Here is a 15677-nt window from a genome sequence, read left to right as displayed (position 1 = left end):
TTCTTTCAGGTGTAAAACAGGTGCCTTCCAGAATTCTCTTCTTTTATAATCACTGAACTCTGAATGAGGACTTACTAGGCCAGGAGGAAAAAAAATACTAATTAGTAGTCATCAGTCAGGTCTTTAACGTGCTGTGTATACTTCATTTAAGTGGAGTTAAGAAGAGGCTTATATGTCATCTTTGAGGCTTAAAGATCCTGCTAAAGGATGTGTAATGTATATGCAAACACCAGCTGCTTAGTTAGCACAAATCTCTACGATTTCTATTCATGGCTGCACGTCCCTAATGAAAGGCACTTAAAACGAGCTAAGAAAGTATGACAATTACTCTTTAAACGTTCTGGGGATGAGTACGTTCTGTTTTAAATTTTCATTATTATGCCTGAGTCAATGAGTTATTCAGTGAAATAATAACCCTAGCATGTACCGAAGCAACCAGGCTGACGGGAAAGAGTAAGAACAATGCGTGTGCTCTGTCCGAGCTGTCGGTGTTTCTCCTTTGCACAAAAATTAAAGAGTTTCGCTGCAGCCTCGGTTACAACACCGTAACACCATCACCACCCTGCCCCTGCGGCTATGTTGTTTGGGTGTCAGTGGAGCCTCTTTGTCTCACGCATGGAGAACGGTTCAGTGCTTAGGAAACATTGGGATACCTTCTGTGGATGAACTCGATGCCAAATCAAACAAGAGGCCATTTCATTGAGAGTCTTTATTCAAGTACAGTAGGGTTCCGTTAAAATATATCAACAGTTGAGTCCCGTTTGGGTAAAAAAAAAAAAGTCACATACATCTGTTACCTGTGTTGGATAATTTAAAACCAAAACAAAGAAACAAAAGGTAAAATCATAACTCTCATACAAATAACTATGAACATGTTCCAAAAATGTTATTTAACTAACTTAACAAGGGAACTATTAGATGATACAGCAGGTTCAAGGGAGAATTCAAGGAGTAGGCCACAGACACGGGCAGTCAGGGATGCTGAAACACATTTGGTAAACAGACACGAAGCTGGTCAGGAGCCAGGGGCAGCACTCACTGGACAAGGGCCCCAGCCAGCAACTCCGTGTGTCACGTGACTGTCCCACAACTAACAATCAACGGCAGAGGGCACCTAAAAGGATACACCACCACACACGGAATGCCCAGTAACCCTTCTTCCCCATTTCGAAGGCTCACAATTGTGCCCAGATGCATTACGGACAAATCTCAAAGGCAGAATAAATCTATAAAGAGGGGCTAACCGCAGACAGATAACGTCCCACAATTCCTCCCAAAAGTGTGCCACGATGCTCAATCTTGTCAAGTATGTGCTGTGAAAATAAACTTATATTTGTATCGAAGACTGCAGTAGGAGATGAACATTCTCCACGCTGGGAGATGACTGCGCTGAAGTAAGGTAGCAACATTCTCAAGTATAGACGAGGGTGTGGATAAATACGGTACGTGCTATGCTTACATCCATACTACAAGGTAAGTGTGGATTCCAAGGCTCGGAGCCGGCCTCTGACTGAAAGTCTAAAGAGATGTTTGCGGGGGTCAAAAGGAACTTTAAGAGTTCCTCACGAGAAGATTCTCTCTCAAGTGTGATCAACTGCATGGCTTTCTCACTCGGGTTACAAGCCAAATGGAATCGAACCGTCTTGTTTGCATTAGTTGTTATTGCAGGCTGGAGCCCTAGTGGTGTAGTGATTAAGATCTTGGCTGCTAACCCAAAGGTTGGCAGTTCAAATCCACCAGCTGCTCCTTGGAAACCTTACAGGGCAGCTCTCCTCTGTCCTATAGGGTCGCTATGAGTTGGCATCGAGTCGATGGCTGTGAGTTTGGTTTGGTTTATTACATGTTAAGACCAACACTGAGGAGACTAAGGCAGTATATAACATACATACATGTTATCTACAGGCACATACATATATGTATGCGTGTTACATTTTGCAGCCAAACCACTTGCGGTGCCGTCGAGTCGACAACAACTCACCGTGACCCCACATATGTCAGAGTAGAACTGAGCTCCATTGGGTTTGCAATGACTGACGTTCAGAAGTGGATTGCCAGGCTTTTCTTCTGAGGTACCTCTGGGTGGGTTTGAACTGCCCCGTTTCGGTTAGTAGTCGAGTGAGCAGTTAACCGTTTTTGCCTCCTGGGGACTCCCACTTTCCAGCTACTGCTTAAAAAACTAACGAACGCCAATATAATTTCAGTCTGTCTTGGAAAAGAAAAATTTATGTACATATATATGCTTATATACACATATATATACAAATAAATACATACACACATCTCCGTATGTGTGTATGTACCATGTGTCCAATCAGCCTAATTATTCAAATGGTAGTTAGAGTTTGATCTGTCTTCGGGGCTGCCTCTACACTTCATTTTATTTCAAGTATCAGGTTATGGTTTCTCAGCACTTTTGAGCGAGCAGGCCGCACCCGCCCAGTGAAAAGGCAGGCGTCCCATTAACTCATGAGAAGCCTGGGAGCGAGAAAAGAACATGTCCTGGGAGGTAGCTGAAATGAGGGTGCAAGTGGCAATCTGGAGTCGTCCTTTGTTCACTCGTGTCGCCGGCTGTGGGGGCCCCCGGAGTGGACGCTGAAGACAGATCGGCCGGCCGCTCAGTTGTAGGGCGGCAGACCAAACAGCTCGGGCTGGAAATCCTGGAGGGAATTTAGCACCACGGTGGCCTTCCTGGTCAGGTCTCGGTTCAGGTTTGCATCCGGGACCATGACCACCTGCATGCCCGCCGCCAGGGCCGCCTCCACCCCGTTGGGAGCGTCTTCAAACACGAGGCACTGTGGGGCAGGGGAGAGAAAGAGAAAGGGAAGATGGCCTTTTACGTAACGAGACATCCAGATTAGGTTTTCCTCCTTAGCATCACCGCCAGCTCTGTGATCATGCAAGATCAGACAGAAGGTGGCGAGGGCCCTTCCTGCTGACCACGCATGTGACTAGCCTCGCAGGCGTTTCTCTCTGTTCCTCGCACTTCCCGGCACTGCTGCCTTAGCAGGGAGAAGCTTCCACGCCCCCTGCCAAGGTGTTATGGAAGTGTAGAGCAGCCGCGTGGCCGGCCAGGCTTCTCTGTTTAAAACTTTATTTTATTTGAATCACAAAAATCTGCTCAATCAGTAATTGAATACTCTGAGCATGGGAGGAAATTGGGAAAAAAAAAAATCATGCTTTTTAAATGCAAAATAACTTCTGAGCTGTTAATGTTTTCTGTACCACAGTTTGAAAATTCAATGATTAGGGTGTTGTAGTTCAATGTTCAGTGCCTGTGTGTGCCCTGTTATACAACAGAGATCTCCTTAGTTTGAAGTTTCAGTGTTACATATGGCATCTCTTTCCGTGTGCCATGGAAATTCACCGTCCTACAGCGAAGCCTGTGAGGGACGGAACTCGACAGGGCTGCCTCATTTCTCTGGCTCTGGCACGTTTTCCACTTTAGACAGGGTGCAGCTTACCACTTTTCTATAAGGGGAAAATATTTGCGTTTCCCTCCTCTGGCAGGTTTCCACCTTCCACAGGTTCTGACTTTCTCAGGCTTTTACCCTATGAGGGTACGGACACAGTGTGTTCTCCCACTCGGATATCCACACTGAAGATGGGGTGTCTGTACTCTGTGTTTACCAGTGTGCTCAATAATGCTCTATCAGGTAAACAACACTACAGTACATTTCGTACACTCACAACAGGCTACTCCAGCAGCAAACAACAGTGAACCAGGGCACATTATCTTTACATAGGCCTCTGCAATGGATTGAATTGTGTCCCCCCCAAAATGTGTGTCAACTTGGCTAGGCCACGATTCCTAGTATTGTGTGGCTGTCCTCCATTTTGTCATCTGGTGTGATTATCCTATGTGTTGTAAATCCTAACCTCTATGATGTTTATGAGGCAGGATTAGAGGCAGTTATGTTAATGAGGCAGGACTCAATCTACAGGATTAAGCTCTATCTTCAATCTCTTCTGAGATATAAAAGAGAGAAGCAAACAGAGACCTCACGCCATCAAGAAAGAGAGCCAGGAGCACAGCACATCCTTTGGACCCAGGTTCCTGTGCTGAGAAACTACTATACCCAAGGGAAGATTGATGACAGGGACCTTCCCCCAGAGCCGACAGAGAGAAAAAGCCTTCCCCTGGAGGTGGCATCCTGAATTTGGACTTCTAGACTCTAGACCGTGAGAGAAGAAATTCCTGTTTGTTAAAACCATCCACTTGTGGTATTTCTAGCAGCACTAGATAACTAAGACACTCTCCATCTTAGGACAACAGGCATCTAGAAAATTCCCATGTTCATGGAATGACCACATGTTTCATGTGAAAAGAGGCTTACTCTCTCTTTGCAGCTAAGAGCACAGGCCGGCCAGGCTGTGAGGGGCACAGAGGCCTTCCCATGATGTAAAACGTCCTGACTGGCCCTGCTGTCCTTCACCTGGGACTAGAACTTCCTGGTATTGTTAGCAGCTGAGCATGACAAATATTTGCACTACCCGGGGACTCCATGAAAACGCATAAAGGATGACGAAAAGCCAAGTATTGGTAACAGTAAGATGCTGATATAATAAACCAAACCTGTTGCCACTGAGTCAGTTTCAACTCACAGCAACGCTGTAAGACACAGCAGAACTGCCCCATAGGGTTTCCAAGGCTGTAAACCGTTACAGAAGCAGACAGCCACATCTTTTTCCTGCAGAGTGGATGGTGGGTTTAAACCGCCGACCTTTCAGTTAGCAGCTGAGTGCTTTAACCACTGTACTACCAGTGCTCCTGGATATAATAACTTTTGCAAAAAAAAGGGCTATTTGCAGTACGTCAGGGTACATAAGTAAGGAAGAGCCTGAGTAAGTTATTCAGGGAAAACTGAGCAAGACAGGACGCTTGGCTTGGGCTCCCCTCCAACTCTAGCCACTTCCAACGCCAACTGCTCTAAACGGAGAAACACTGCCGGAGCTGCCGACGTAAACATGGTCCCGGGTTCCTTCAGCCGCACGCAATGCCCAGAAACCCTGCCTGTGTGCATGACACCCAGGACACCTGGAATTCCTTTCATCTCCCTCCCTGCCTTGTGCTGATTTCACTGAATGGCTTTCAGAAGGTGCTCTTCGCTGTCGGTGGCTAGGCTGAGTCAACTCAGTTTGAGGAAAGTGGAGATATTTATAATCGAATCTGAAGTACGGGAAGTTAACAGACGAGTGGACTGGAGATGGGACATGTGGAGGGTCCGGCACGGAAACTCCGTGAGCAGATGGAGGACAGGAGTGAGCGGCCCACAGAAAAACATGGGACACAGGAGGCTTTTGCAAACTCTGACCACGGTGGCCAAACGCAGAACACAACGCAAACAGCAAACACAGATCCTGCTAAGAGGAACCCCGTTCGTTCTTCTCTCTCAGCTCTGTGTGGTCAGCTGCAGAGACAGCACGCCTGCAGGAGTGCCTTCGCAGTGACTCAGCAGCACCTGGGAGTTTAGGTTTGTTTGCTTTCTTAGACTGTGTAGAATTATAAAGCAGAGCAGCTAATGTATTTTGAAACATCTATAACAACGTCTCAAGAGGTTTCTATGTCTTTGATACACTACGCATCTTGAATCCAAAAATCAAATGTTTCTAAATACAAGAAAAGTAACCAGTTCCCGGAAACCTATACGTTTTAAGAATTCTCATAGGGTGGCTTGTCTCTCTATTGAAATCAGAGAATAAGACCTTAAAAGTCACCCAGAAAGATTCTGCCTATGAGAAAGTATTAGAAGCTAAAATAATACCGTTCTATTGTAGGATTTATTTATTTGTCCTTGCGCAAAAGAAGAAGTGTGTTCTTCTATTAAAACACTGAGGTATCTCTGTGTGGCTTCTATTTGACACACCCAGCTAAAAAACAAGTTTCACCCAGGTCAGGCTGCCTCTATTGTTCTTCTTTTTAAATTTTTTAATGGTTGTAAAAATATAGGTGGCACCACATTTGCTAATCCAACATTTTTCACTTATACAACTCAATGAAACCAATGACATCAGTCAGGTTGCGTGACCATCACAAAGCCCTCTGCCGTGTTTCTCATCCCCATAAACGGAAACTCAATGCTCACTAAGTACTTATTTTTTTTCCCCCTTAGGGACTAGCCCGTCTCCTCCCATCCTTGACTGATGGCACTTGACCTCAAACTTACTCATGCCAACATGTGTATTATGACTTAGGCCTTTGAGTTTTAGTTTCTGTGGAAAGAAACCTTTCCCTCTAAGTAAACGGACTTGAGCCACAGCAGCAGCAGCAGCAGGCAAGTGGGAGAGGCTGGGCGGGCAAACAGCTTCTCACTAGGCCAAGATGGCGAGGGATCACCTCAGGTAGCCGGGCCAGGCCAGCTGGGAAGGCCGAGCCCTGCCCTGGAACCATCAGTGAAACAGCAAGTACTGACCAGGGCTTGGTCCAGGGGATAATGGTGTGTGGCCTGCACACGCTCCCAGGGGGTCCCCTTCTTCTGGAAATCTCCCCCACCCCACCCCTCTTGTTATAGATTGAACTGTGTTCCACCACAATGGTAGAAGTGGCATGAGGGAGGGGTCTGACCTCCTCTACCCCACAAAGGGGAAGGAGAACCAAGACCAATAGCCCAAGGCTGATTCCTATGAGGCAGAGGGCAGACATGCCTCCTCTCTCCGCCACCTCTACCAATTCAGACACCAGCTGTCCCTCCCACGGCACTCTCTACCGGGTTTGATAATTCATTGCAACGGCCAGACAGAACTCGCAGACCACACTCACAGTTGTGGTGTTTATCAGGGAAGTAACAGTAACCTCAGTGTCTGTGGTTATAATCCCATTTGGGAATGAGTTGTCTTTGTTATGCTAATGAGGCAGGATTAGTGTTGGTTATATCCTGCATGGGTCTCTTTTGAGATATAAAGGAGATTAAACAAGGGAACAGAGAGAGAGAGATGGGGTAAGACAAGCCACATGGAGATCTCCAAGGAACCCAGGAACTGAAGCTGAAGAGACAAGGACCTTCCTCGAGAGCCGACAGAAAAAGAGCCTTCCCCTGGAGCTGGCACCCTGAATTCAGACTTGTAGTCTCCTAACCTGTGAGAGAATACATTTCTCTTTGTTGAAGGAACCTGCTTGTGGTATCTCTGTTACTTCTGTTACAGCAGCACCAGGTAACTATGATATCTCTGCCAGGGCACCGCATGCATGTGGGTACACAGGCTTTATACTCCTTTAATTCATCGAATGGCTTTTCATAGCACGGCGCATCCAGTGGGCATTCCAGAGCAGGTTTCCTTGCCTCGCGGGAGGTTTCAGGCCAAGAAGGCAGTCCTCAGGATATCCGTTTCATAACCTGTGCTGACACTAACATCCTGACAGTGACCCGGGAAGGGCGCGGTTTCAGTTGCTCTTCCCCTGGGACCACTGCAAACAGTGAGCATCTAATAATCAGTAAGCAGTTGTCTTGGAGTCATTCCTACTCACAGCGACCCCATGCGTCTCAGAGTACAACTGCGCTTCATGGGGTTATCGATGACTGAATTTTCCAAAGTAGATCCTCAGGCCTTTGTTTTGAGGTGCCTCTGGGTGCGCTCCACTACCTACTAACCAACCGCATGAGCAGAAGGCAGTGGAAATAAGCTGGCTTAGTCTCCTCAGGCTGCTACAACAAAACACCGCAAGCAAGTGGCTTTAGAGAAATTTATTGTCTCATTTCTGGAGGCTAAAAGTCCAAACTAGGACATTAAAAAACAAACCAAAACAGGTCCTATTGAGCGGGCTCCGTCTCCTGGCGACCCCGGGAACTGTGCTCCATGGTGTTTTCGGTGGCTGACTTCTCAGATGCAGATTGCCAGGCCCTTCTCCCAAGGCGCTTGTGGTGGGGTCAAACAGCCAAGCTTTTGGTCGGGAGCCGAGCACGTTCACCGTGTGCAGCACCCAGGGACTTTAGGGCGTCTGACAAATGCCTGCTAAGTTAGCAAAGATGCTGGGGGTGTCGCCACGCAGGGCTGAGAGCGGCAGGGAACCGCAGAATTCTCTGAGCCCTCTCCTTCCACAGGGGAGGGACCTAGGCCATGGGAAGGTCAAAGGTGGGCTGAAGCCACGCAGTCACATGGATGACAGGATTTAGGGCAGAATGCAGGTCTCCAGCATTCAAAGTTCTTGTCACCCTACCAAGCTGCAGTCTGCAATATATGTGATTTCCATCTCCAGGAGACCAGATGAGCATAATTAAAGTGTAGCCGGGGGGGTTCCATTTGGAAAGAGTGACATTTCTAACTAAGATGGAGGTAAGACATTTCAGCGGCTTATCACCTGGAGGCACTGAGCTGACTTCTCGGAAGACATTTAAGCTCAGCACAACCTACTGCAGGGTGGTGTAAGTCCCCATTCTTGACCCTGGCCACAGATCAGAGTCACGGGGGACTTACAGGTTTCTGCGTGTTAATTTTTAATGTCAAACAGCATATGTATAATTAAGAAGTCCACGTGAGCTCCAGGTAGTAAGGTAGCAACTTCTGTCTCACAGTGCTAAGGGAAATGAATGAAAGTGCATGGGATGAGCATCCCTGGGTGGTGCAGACACGCTCAGCTGCTAACCAAAAGGTTAGAGGTTCAAGTCCACCCAGAGGTGCCTCCCAAGAAAGGCCTGGTGATCTACTTCTGAAAAATCGGCCACCAAAAGCAATTACAATGATTAAACAATTACAAGTGTGAAATAACTACAAGTATTTATTTTAAATTACAAGCTTTTCTGGAACGACCAAATGTTTTCAAATATAAGAATATCACCTCAGAGAATATCACCTTTTCATTTGCTCAGTGACGCACAGAACTTGATATAAAGTTACATAAGGTTTGCTTGCCAAAACTGTCATTAAGAAGACCTGGAATGATGCGTACCATATTTTTACACAAAAAACACGTGTTTTATACTTTTTTTTGCCAGTCACGCAACTCCTTCACGCATTATTTTCCTAGGTGTGTTATGCGTGTTTTACGTGTCGGTGCGTTAGTTGTGAAAAATACAGTACATGCATTTTAAGTATGTCCCATAGCAGTGCCCTCGTGGCGCAGTGGTTAACAGCTCAGCTGCTAACCAAAAGGTCGGCAGTTTGAATCCACCAGCTGCTCCGTGGAAACCCCATGGGGCAGTTCTACTCTGTCCTATAGAGTTGCTCTGAGTCGGAATCGGCTCAACAGCAGTGGGCTTGGTAGTTTTTGGTTACCAGCCTACAGGCTCCGTGGAACTATCCAGTGGTGCTGTGGAAAAAAGACTTGGCAATCTGCTTCTGTAAAGATAACAACCAAGAAAACCCTACGGAGCACAGTTCTACTCCTGAACGCATGGAGTGTACTAACAGTACCTTTGCGTATTCATCATTTATAAAGCCAGGTATCCTCTGAATATGAACCTAACCATGACAAACGATAACTTTTAGCTATACCACTATTTCGAAGTTAAATATCTTATTTTATCCCATTTTTTTTTTCTGCCATAGATCTTTTTCTATACATTGATGTTGTAATGCCAAGTTTGATTTTCATATTGTTGGACATCAGAATCTCAGAGGGGCCTTAAACCTTCTTTCTGATTGATTTGCAACCCGTTGTTTTACAGATTAATAAAAGAAGTCTTGATAGTTTCTCAATGGTCAACTGCATTCTTTTTTCCTACTTCCTCTATTCCAGTATCTAAGGAAAATGTGCAGAATCACACCTTTTGCACTGAGCTGATGATATACAAGGCTGCATACAAGGAGGTCCTACTAGCCTCATGTATTAAGACCTAAAGTCTGACACCACCCCTCGAAGACTCGCCAAACACACGGGTAAGACGCTGAAACGTCTGTAACGATAAGTTGTACTCAATTCCCCACCAGCGCCTTTCAAGTGGAATGATGACTTTTGGATATCTTAGGTCAGAACTGCTTCTGGTTTGGGGCATTTCCAATACGACGAGATGCCGCTTGCTGCTCTTGAAAAGGTATCATGAAAGGCACAGCCAGGTTCTGGCTGGCCTCGGACAGCACCTACATAAGAGGCTTAACCAAATGGGATTAGCACAGTACAAAGAGACTGCCTTCCTGGACCTATGTGGTTTTTCCATATTGTCTCCAAGTGTTCTGCTGAGAAGAGCCTCGTGATTGTTACGGAAACAATATGCCCAGCGGAAAAAGGTGAAGAAATTCCCAGGTGTCCCTGGGTGACACAAATGCTTAATGTGCTCGGCTGCTAACCAAAAGGTTGGAGGTTTGAGTCCACCCAGAGGTTTCTCAGAAAAAGGGCTTGGGGACCTGCTTCCGAAAAATCACCCACTGGAAACCCTGCGGAGCCCAGTTCTACTCTGACACACACAGGGTCACCACGAGTCAGAGCCGACTTGATGGTAACTGGTAATTGCCTGGAACCGGAGGCGATTAAAAGTCTGAATTACCGAGACGAGTCACAGCAGATCTCTCTCCAGCTGTCCTCGATAATGACACCTGACATTCAAGGCCAAGCAGCATATTTAACAAGTGCTGAGAGGCCCAGAAAGGTAACGCCCTGGAGGATTTGTTTTCCATCTCCACAAAGACACCATCACTTCCCCTTCCGACAATCAGGCTCAGAAGGACTGTAGACGCGTCCTGGCAGCGTCGGGACCTCCGGGAACAAAGATGTGCGGGGAATTCCAACTGAAGCTCACGTTCCTTTCCTTCTTCTCTCAATGCTCATCTTAATGCCCGGTCCTAAACTGTTTAATGTCATGTCCTTGGAATTTTTCATCAACAGGAGGTTCCCCATGTGAAATGAGGGGCTGGTCCACGGAACAAAATAAGACTACAGGGGGTGCACAGCCCTGGGGCAGGGACTGGAAAGTAGGAGGAAACAGGAAAGCTGGTAACAGGGAACCCAGGGTTGAAAAGAGAGAGTGTTGACATTTTGTGGGGTTGTTAACGAATGTCTTAGAGCAATGTGTGCACCAACTGTTTGATGAGAAACTAGTTTGCTCTGTAAACCTTCACCTAAAGTTCAATTAAAAAAAAAAAAAGAAAGAAATGAGGGGCTGGGGGCAGAGGTGCGGCAGAGGGGAGGGAGGCCAGGAGAGTTCCGGTGTGAGAGGGGCTTGACCTGCCTTCGCAGGGTCTGAGATATAGGGCCACTGGCAAAGGCTGGAGAGAAGTCCCTAGGAGTTGAGGGCCACCCCCCACCCACACCGGCAAGGACGGGAGACCTGAGGTCAAAACCCGGAGGCTTTGGATTCCAGGGACAACCTGAGCAAGCCTGGAAGCAGATTCCCTCCAGAGCCCTGAATAAGATCCCGGACCGGCCGACACCTGAGGACGCTGAGTGCAGAGGCCAGCCGCAGAGCTTGGAGAAGTCAGTCTGTGCTGCTTTAAGCTGCTAAGCTTGCAGTCCTTTGTTATGGCAGTGATATAATGCAGATACAGGTGAGCAGTCAGCACTGTGAAGAGCTAGAACACCAGCTGAAAGGCTTGCAGTGTCAGCCCATCCAGAGGTGCCTCGGAAAACAGACCTGGCAATCTGCTTCTGAAAGCTCACAGCCACCGAAAACCCTACGGAGCCGTTCCACCCTGCACACATGGAGTCTCCATGGTCTGGGTCAGCTCGATGGCAACTAACAACAAGCCCGCGGTCAGACATTAGGATTCAAGATTAAGCCTTCCCTATTAATCCTTTTTTTTTTTTATTAATCCTAGCTACAGCTACCATGAGTCAGAACTGACCCAATAACCACAAGGCTATCGTACATAATGGTGGAAGAAGAAGAAAATAAAACAGACACGCCCTCTGGTTGTGCTAAGAGGCCTTCAGCTAATAAAACAAACCCCATATTGCCAAAAAATAGTATTAAAGAAGGATAATTTGCCAATGGCTGGGAGACAGGAACCTGCCGGAGTTCCCAAACCAAATGGCCAGTCTGCTACAAGTTCCCTGTGGGTCCATCTCGGGAAGCAAATATCTCGTTTTAGAAAATACGGGGGGTTTCTAATGCCATTCTGTTTAACACCAGAGCGAGGGAGGCGGGGCCAAGATGGCGGACTAGGTGGACGCTACCGCGGATCCCTCTTGCAACAAAGACTCGGAAAAACAAGTGAATCGATCATATACATAACAATCTACGAACCCTGAACAACAAACACAGAGACGGAGAACGAACAAATACGGGGAGGCAGCGATTGTTTTCAGAGCCTGGAGCCAGCGTACCAGTCAGGTGACCTTCGGCGCCCAATTTGGGGCAGAGCCCAGGGGGGCAGACGGCACAAACAAGGGGCCCAGCCCTCGCCCCCAAACTCATTCCAGGAGGGGGCCCAGGCGGTTCGCGCGGGTGGCGTGGCGGCACAGCCAGTGGGAGAAGTCCCCGGGAGGCAGTGACTGCTCTTGGAGAGGGGAGAGCAGAGTCCCAGATGGGGAGCCGTCCTGCCAGGATTTAGGCGGGCAGGGGGCGCGGCATAAGCGCGGGGAGCAGCTCCATCCCCCTGAACTAACCCCGGGAGGGGGCCCAGCCGGTTTGTGCGGGAGGCGTGGCGGCACAGCCAGTGGGAAAAGTCCCCGGGAGGCAGTGACTGGTCTTGGAGCGAGGAAAGCAGCGTCCCACCCAGGGAGCCGTCCCACCGGGATTGTGGGGGGGCGCGGGCGCAGGGAGCTGCTCTACCCCCCTGAACTAACCCCGAAAGGGGGCCCAGCCAGTTCGCGCGGGCGGCGTGGCAACGCAGCCGGTGGGAGAAGTCCCCGGGAGACAGTGACAGGTCTTGGAGCAGGGAGAGTGGCGTCCCAGCCGGGATGCGCGGTCGCGGCACAGGCGCGGGGAGCTGCTCCGCTCGCCTAAGCTGACCCGGGGGGGAGCCCAGCCAGTTCTCAGGGACGGCGTGGCGACGCAGCAGACGGCATGGGGAGTCCCCGGGAGGCAGCGACTGATTTTGGAGTCGGGAGTGCACCATCCCAGGCTGGCAGCAGAGGATCTGACCGTGACTCCAGCGGGCCAGACCCCCCAGGGGTAATCTCCACACAGCCAGCACACATAGGCGACGCACCCCGTGGAAATCTCAGATATAATAGTCATTCCAAGCAAGACAAGCAACTCTGGCTATATTCTGAGGTGCTACTCTCCTAGCTCTCTGATCCCTCCCCCACCCTCCAGCGGGCCAGACCCCCCAGGGGTAATCTCCACACAGCCAGCACACATAGGCGACGCACCCCGTGGAAATCTCAGATATAATAGTCATTCCAAGCAAGACAAGCAACTCTGGCTATATTCTGAGGTGCTACTCTCCTAGCTCTCTGATCCCTCCCCCACCCTCCCAAGGCGGCTTCATTAACATCCGAATAGCCTGAGCCAGAGGGAGAACTCTGATAGGGATCTGACTGCATTTTTTTTTTTAGCGGATTTTCTGGAAAAACTAGTTTCCCAGTGATGGCTCGGAGACAGCAGTCCATATCAAACCACATAAAGAAGCAGACCATGACAGCTTCTACAAACCCCCAAACAAAACAATCAAAATCTTTCCCAAATGAAGATACAATCCTGGAATTATCAGATACAGAATATAAAAAACTAATTTACAGAATGCTTCAAGACATCACAAACGAAATAAGGCAAACTGCAGAAAAAGCCAAGGAACACACTGATAAAACTGTTGAAGAACTCAAAAAAGATTACTCAAGAACATAGTGGAAAAATTAATAAATTGCAAGAATCCATAGAGAGACAGCATGTAGAAATCCAAAAGATTAACAATAAAATTACAGAATTAGACAACACACTAGGAAGTCAGAGGAGCAGACTCGAGCAATTAGAATGCAGACTGGGACATCTGGAGGACCAGGGAATCAACACCAACATAGCTGAAAAAAAATCAGAGAAAAGAATTAAAAAAAATGAAGAAACCCTAAGAATCATGTGGGACTCTATCAAGAAGGATAACTTGCGTGTGATTGGAGTCCCAGAATAGGGAGGGGGGACAGAAAACACAGAGAAAATAGTTGAAGAACTCCTGACACAAAACTTCCCTGACATCATGAAAGACGAAAGGATATCTATCCAAGATGCTCATCGAACCCCATTTAAGATTGATCCAAAAAGAAAAACACCAAGACATATTATCATCAAACTCGCCAAAACCAAAGATAAAGAGAAAATTTTAAAAGCAGCCAGGGAGAAAAGAAAGGTTTCCTTCAAGGGAGAATCAATAAGAATAAGTTGAGACTACTCAGCAGAAACCATGCAGGCAAGAAGGGAATGGGACGACATATACAGAGCACTGAAGGAGAAAAACTGCCAGCCAAGGATCATATATCCAGCAAAACTCTCTCTGAAATATGAAGGCGAAATTAAGATATTTACAGACAAACACAAGTTTAGAGAATTTGCAAAAAGCAAACCAAAGCTACAGGAAATACTACAGGATATTGTTTGGCCAGAAAACCAATAATATCAGATACCAGCACAATACAAGGTCACAAAACAGAATGCCCTGATATCAACCCAAATAGGGAAATCACAAAAACAAACAAATTAAGATTAATTAAAAAAATAATAATAATAATACGACACGTAACAGGGAATCATGGAAGTCAATAGGTAAAAGATCACAATAATCAAAAAGAGGGACTAAATACAGGAGGCATTGAACTGCCAGATGGAGAGTGATACAAGGCGATATAGAACAATACAAGTTAGGTTTTTACTTAGAAAAATAGAGGTAAATAATAAGGTAACCACAAAAAGGTATAACAACTCCATAACTCAAGATATAAGCCAAGAAAAACGTAACGACTCAACTAACATAAAGTCAAACACTATGAAAATGAGGATCTCACAATTTACTTAGAAAAACGTCTCAGCACAAAAAAGTATGTGGAAAAATGAAATTGCCAACAACACACATGAAAAGGCATCAAAATGACAGCACTAAAAACTTATTTATCTCTAATTATGCTGAATGTAAATGGACTAAATGCACCAATAAAGAGACAGAGAGTCACGGACTGGATAAAGAAACACGATCCGTCTATATGCTGCCTACAAGAGACACACCTTAGACTTAGAGACACAAACAAACTAAAACTCAAAGGATGGAAAAAAATATATCAAGCAAATAATAAGCAAAAAAGAAGATGAGTAGCAATACTAATTTCTGACAAAATAGACTTTAGACTTAAACCCACCACAAAGGATAAAGAAGGACACTATATAATGATAAAAGGGACAATTGATCAGGAAGACATAACCATATTAAATACTTATGCACCCAATGACAGGGCTGCAAGATACATAAATCAAATTTTAACAGAATTGAAAAGTGAGATAGACACCTCCACAATTATAGTAGGAGACTTCAACACACCACTTTCGGAGAAGGACAGGACATCCAGTAAGAAGCTCAACAGAGACACGGAAGATCTAATTACAACAATCAACCAACTTGACCTCATTGACTTATACAGAACTCTCCACCCAACTGCTGCAAAGTATACTTTCTTTTCTAGTGCGCATGGAACATTCTCTAGAATAGACCACATATTAGGTCATAAAACAAATCTTTGCAGAATCCAAAATATCGAAATATTACAAAGCATCTTCTCAGACCACAAAGCAATGAAGCTAGAAATCAATAACAGAAAAACTAGGGAAAAGAAATCAACTACTTGGAAAATGAACAATACCCTCCTGAAAAAAGACTGGGTTATAGAA

General features: G+C 46.6%; 1 protein-coding gene across 1 annotated transcript in view; it reads right to left on the bottom strand.

Moving 5' to 3' along the window:
* Nucleotides 1-694: 694 nt before the first annotated feature.
* The window catches only part of LOC135228989 (pseudouridine-5'-phosphatase-like), a 90584-nt gene continuing 75601 nt past the window's right edge, over nucleotides 695-15677 (bottom strand). Inside the window, exon 4 of the mRNA XM_064278731.1 lies at nucleotides 695-2792. Within this exon, the coding sequence (XP_064134801.1) occupies nucleotides 2616-2792 (177 nt within the window). The 3' untranslated portion in view covers nucleotides 695-2615. The remainder of the gene's footprint in view (nucleotides 2793-15677) is intronic.

Source organism: Loxodonta africana, chromosome Y (assembly GCF_030014295.1).
Source record: "Loxodonta africana isolate mLoxAfr1 chromosome Y, mLoxAfr1.hap2, whole genome shotgun sequence".
In the NCBI taxonomy this organism is placed as follows: domain Eukaryota; kingdom Metazoa; phylum Chordata; class Mammalia; order Proboscidea; family Elephantidae; genus Loxodonta; species Loxodonta africana.
Note: the sequence above shows the minus strand (reverse complement) of the source record. Positions and strands in the feature narration are given on the sequence as shown.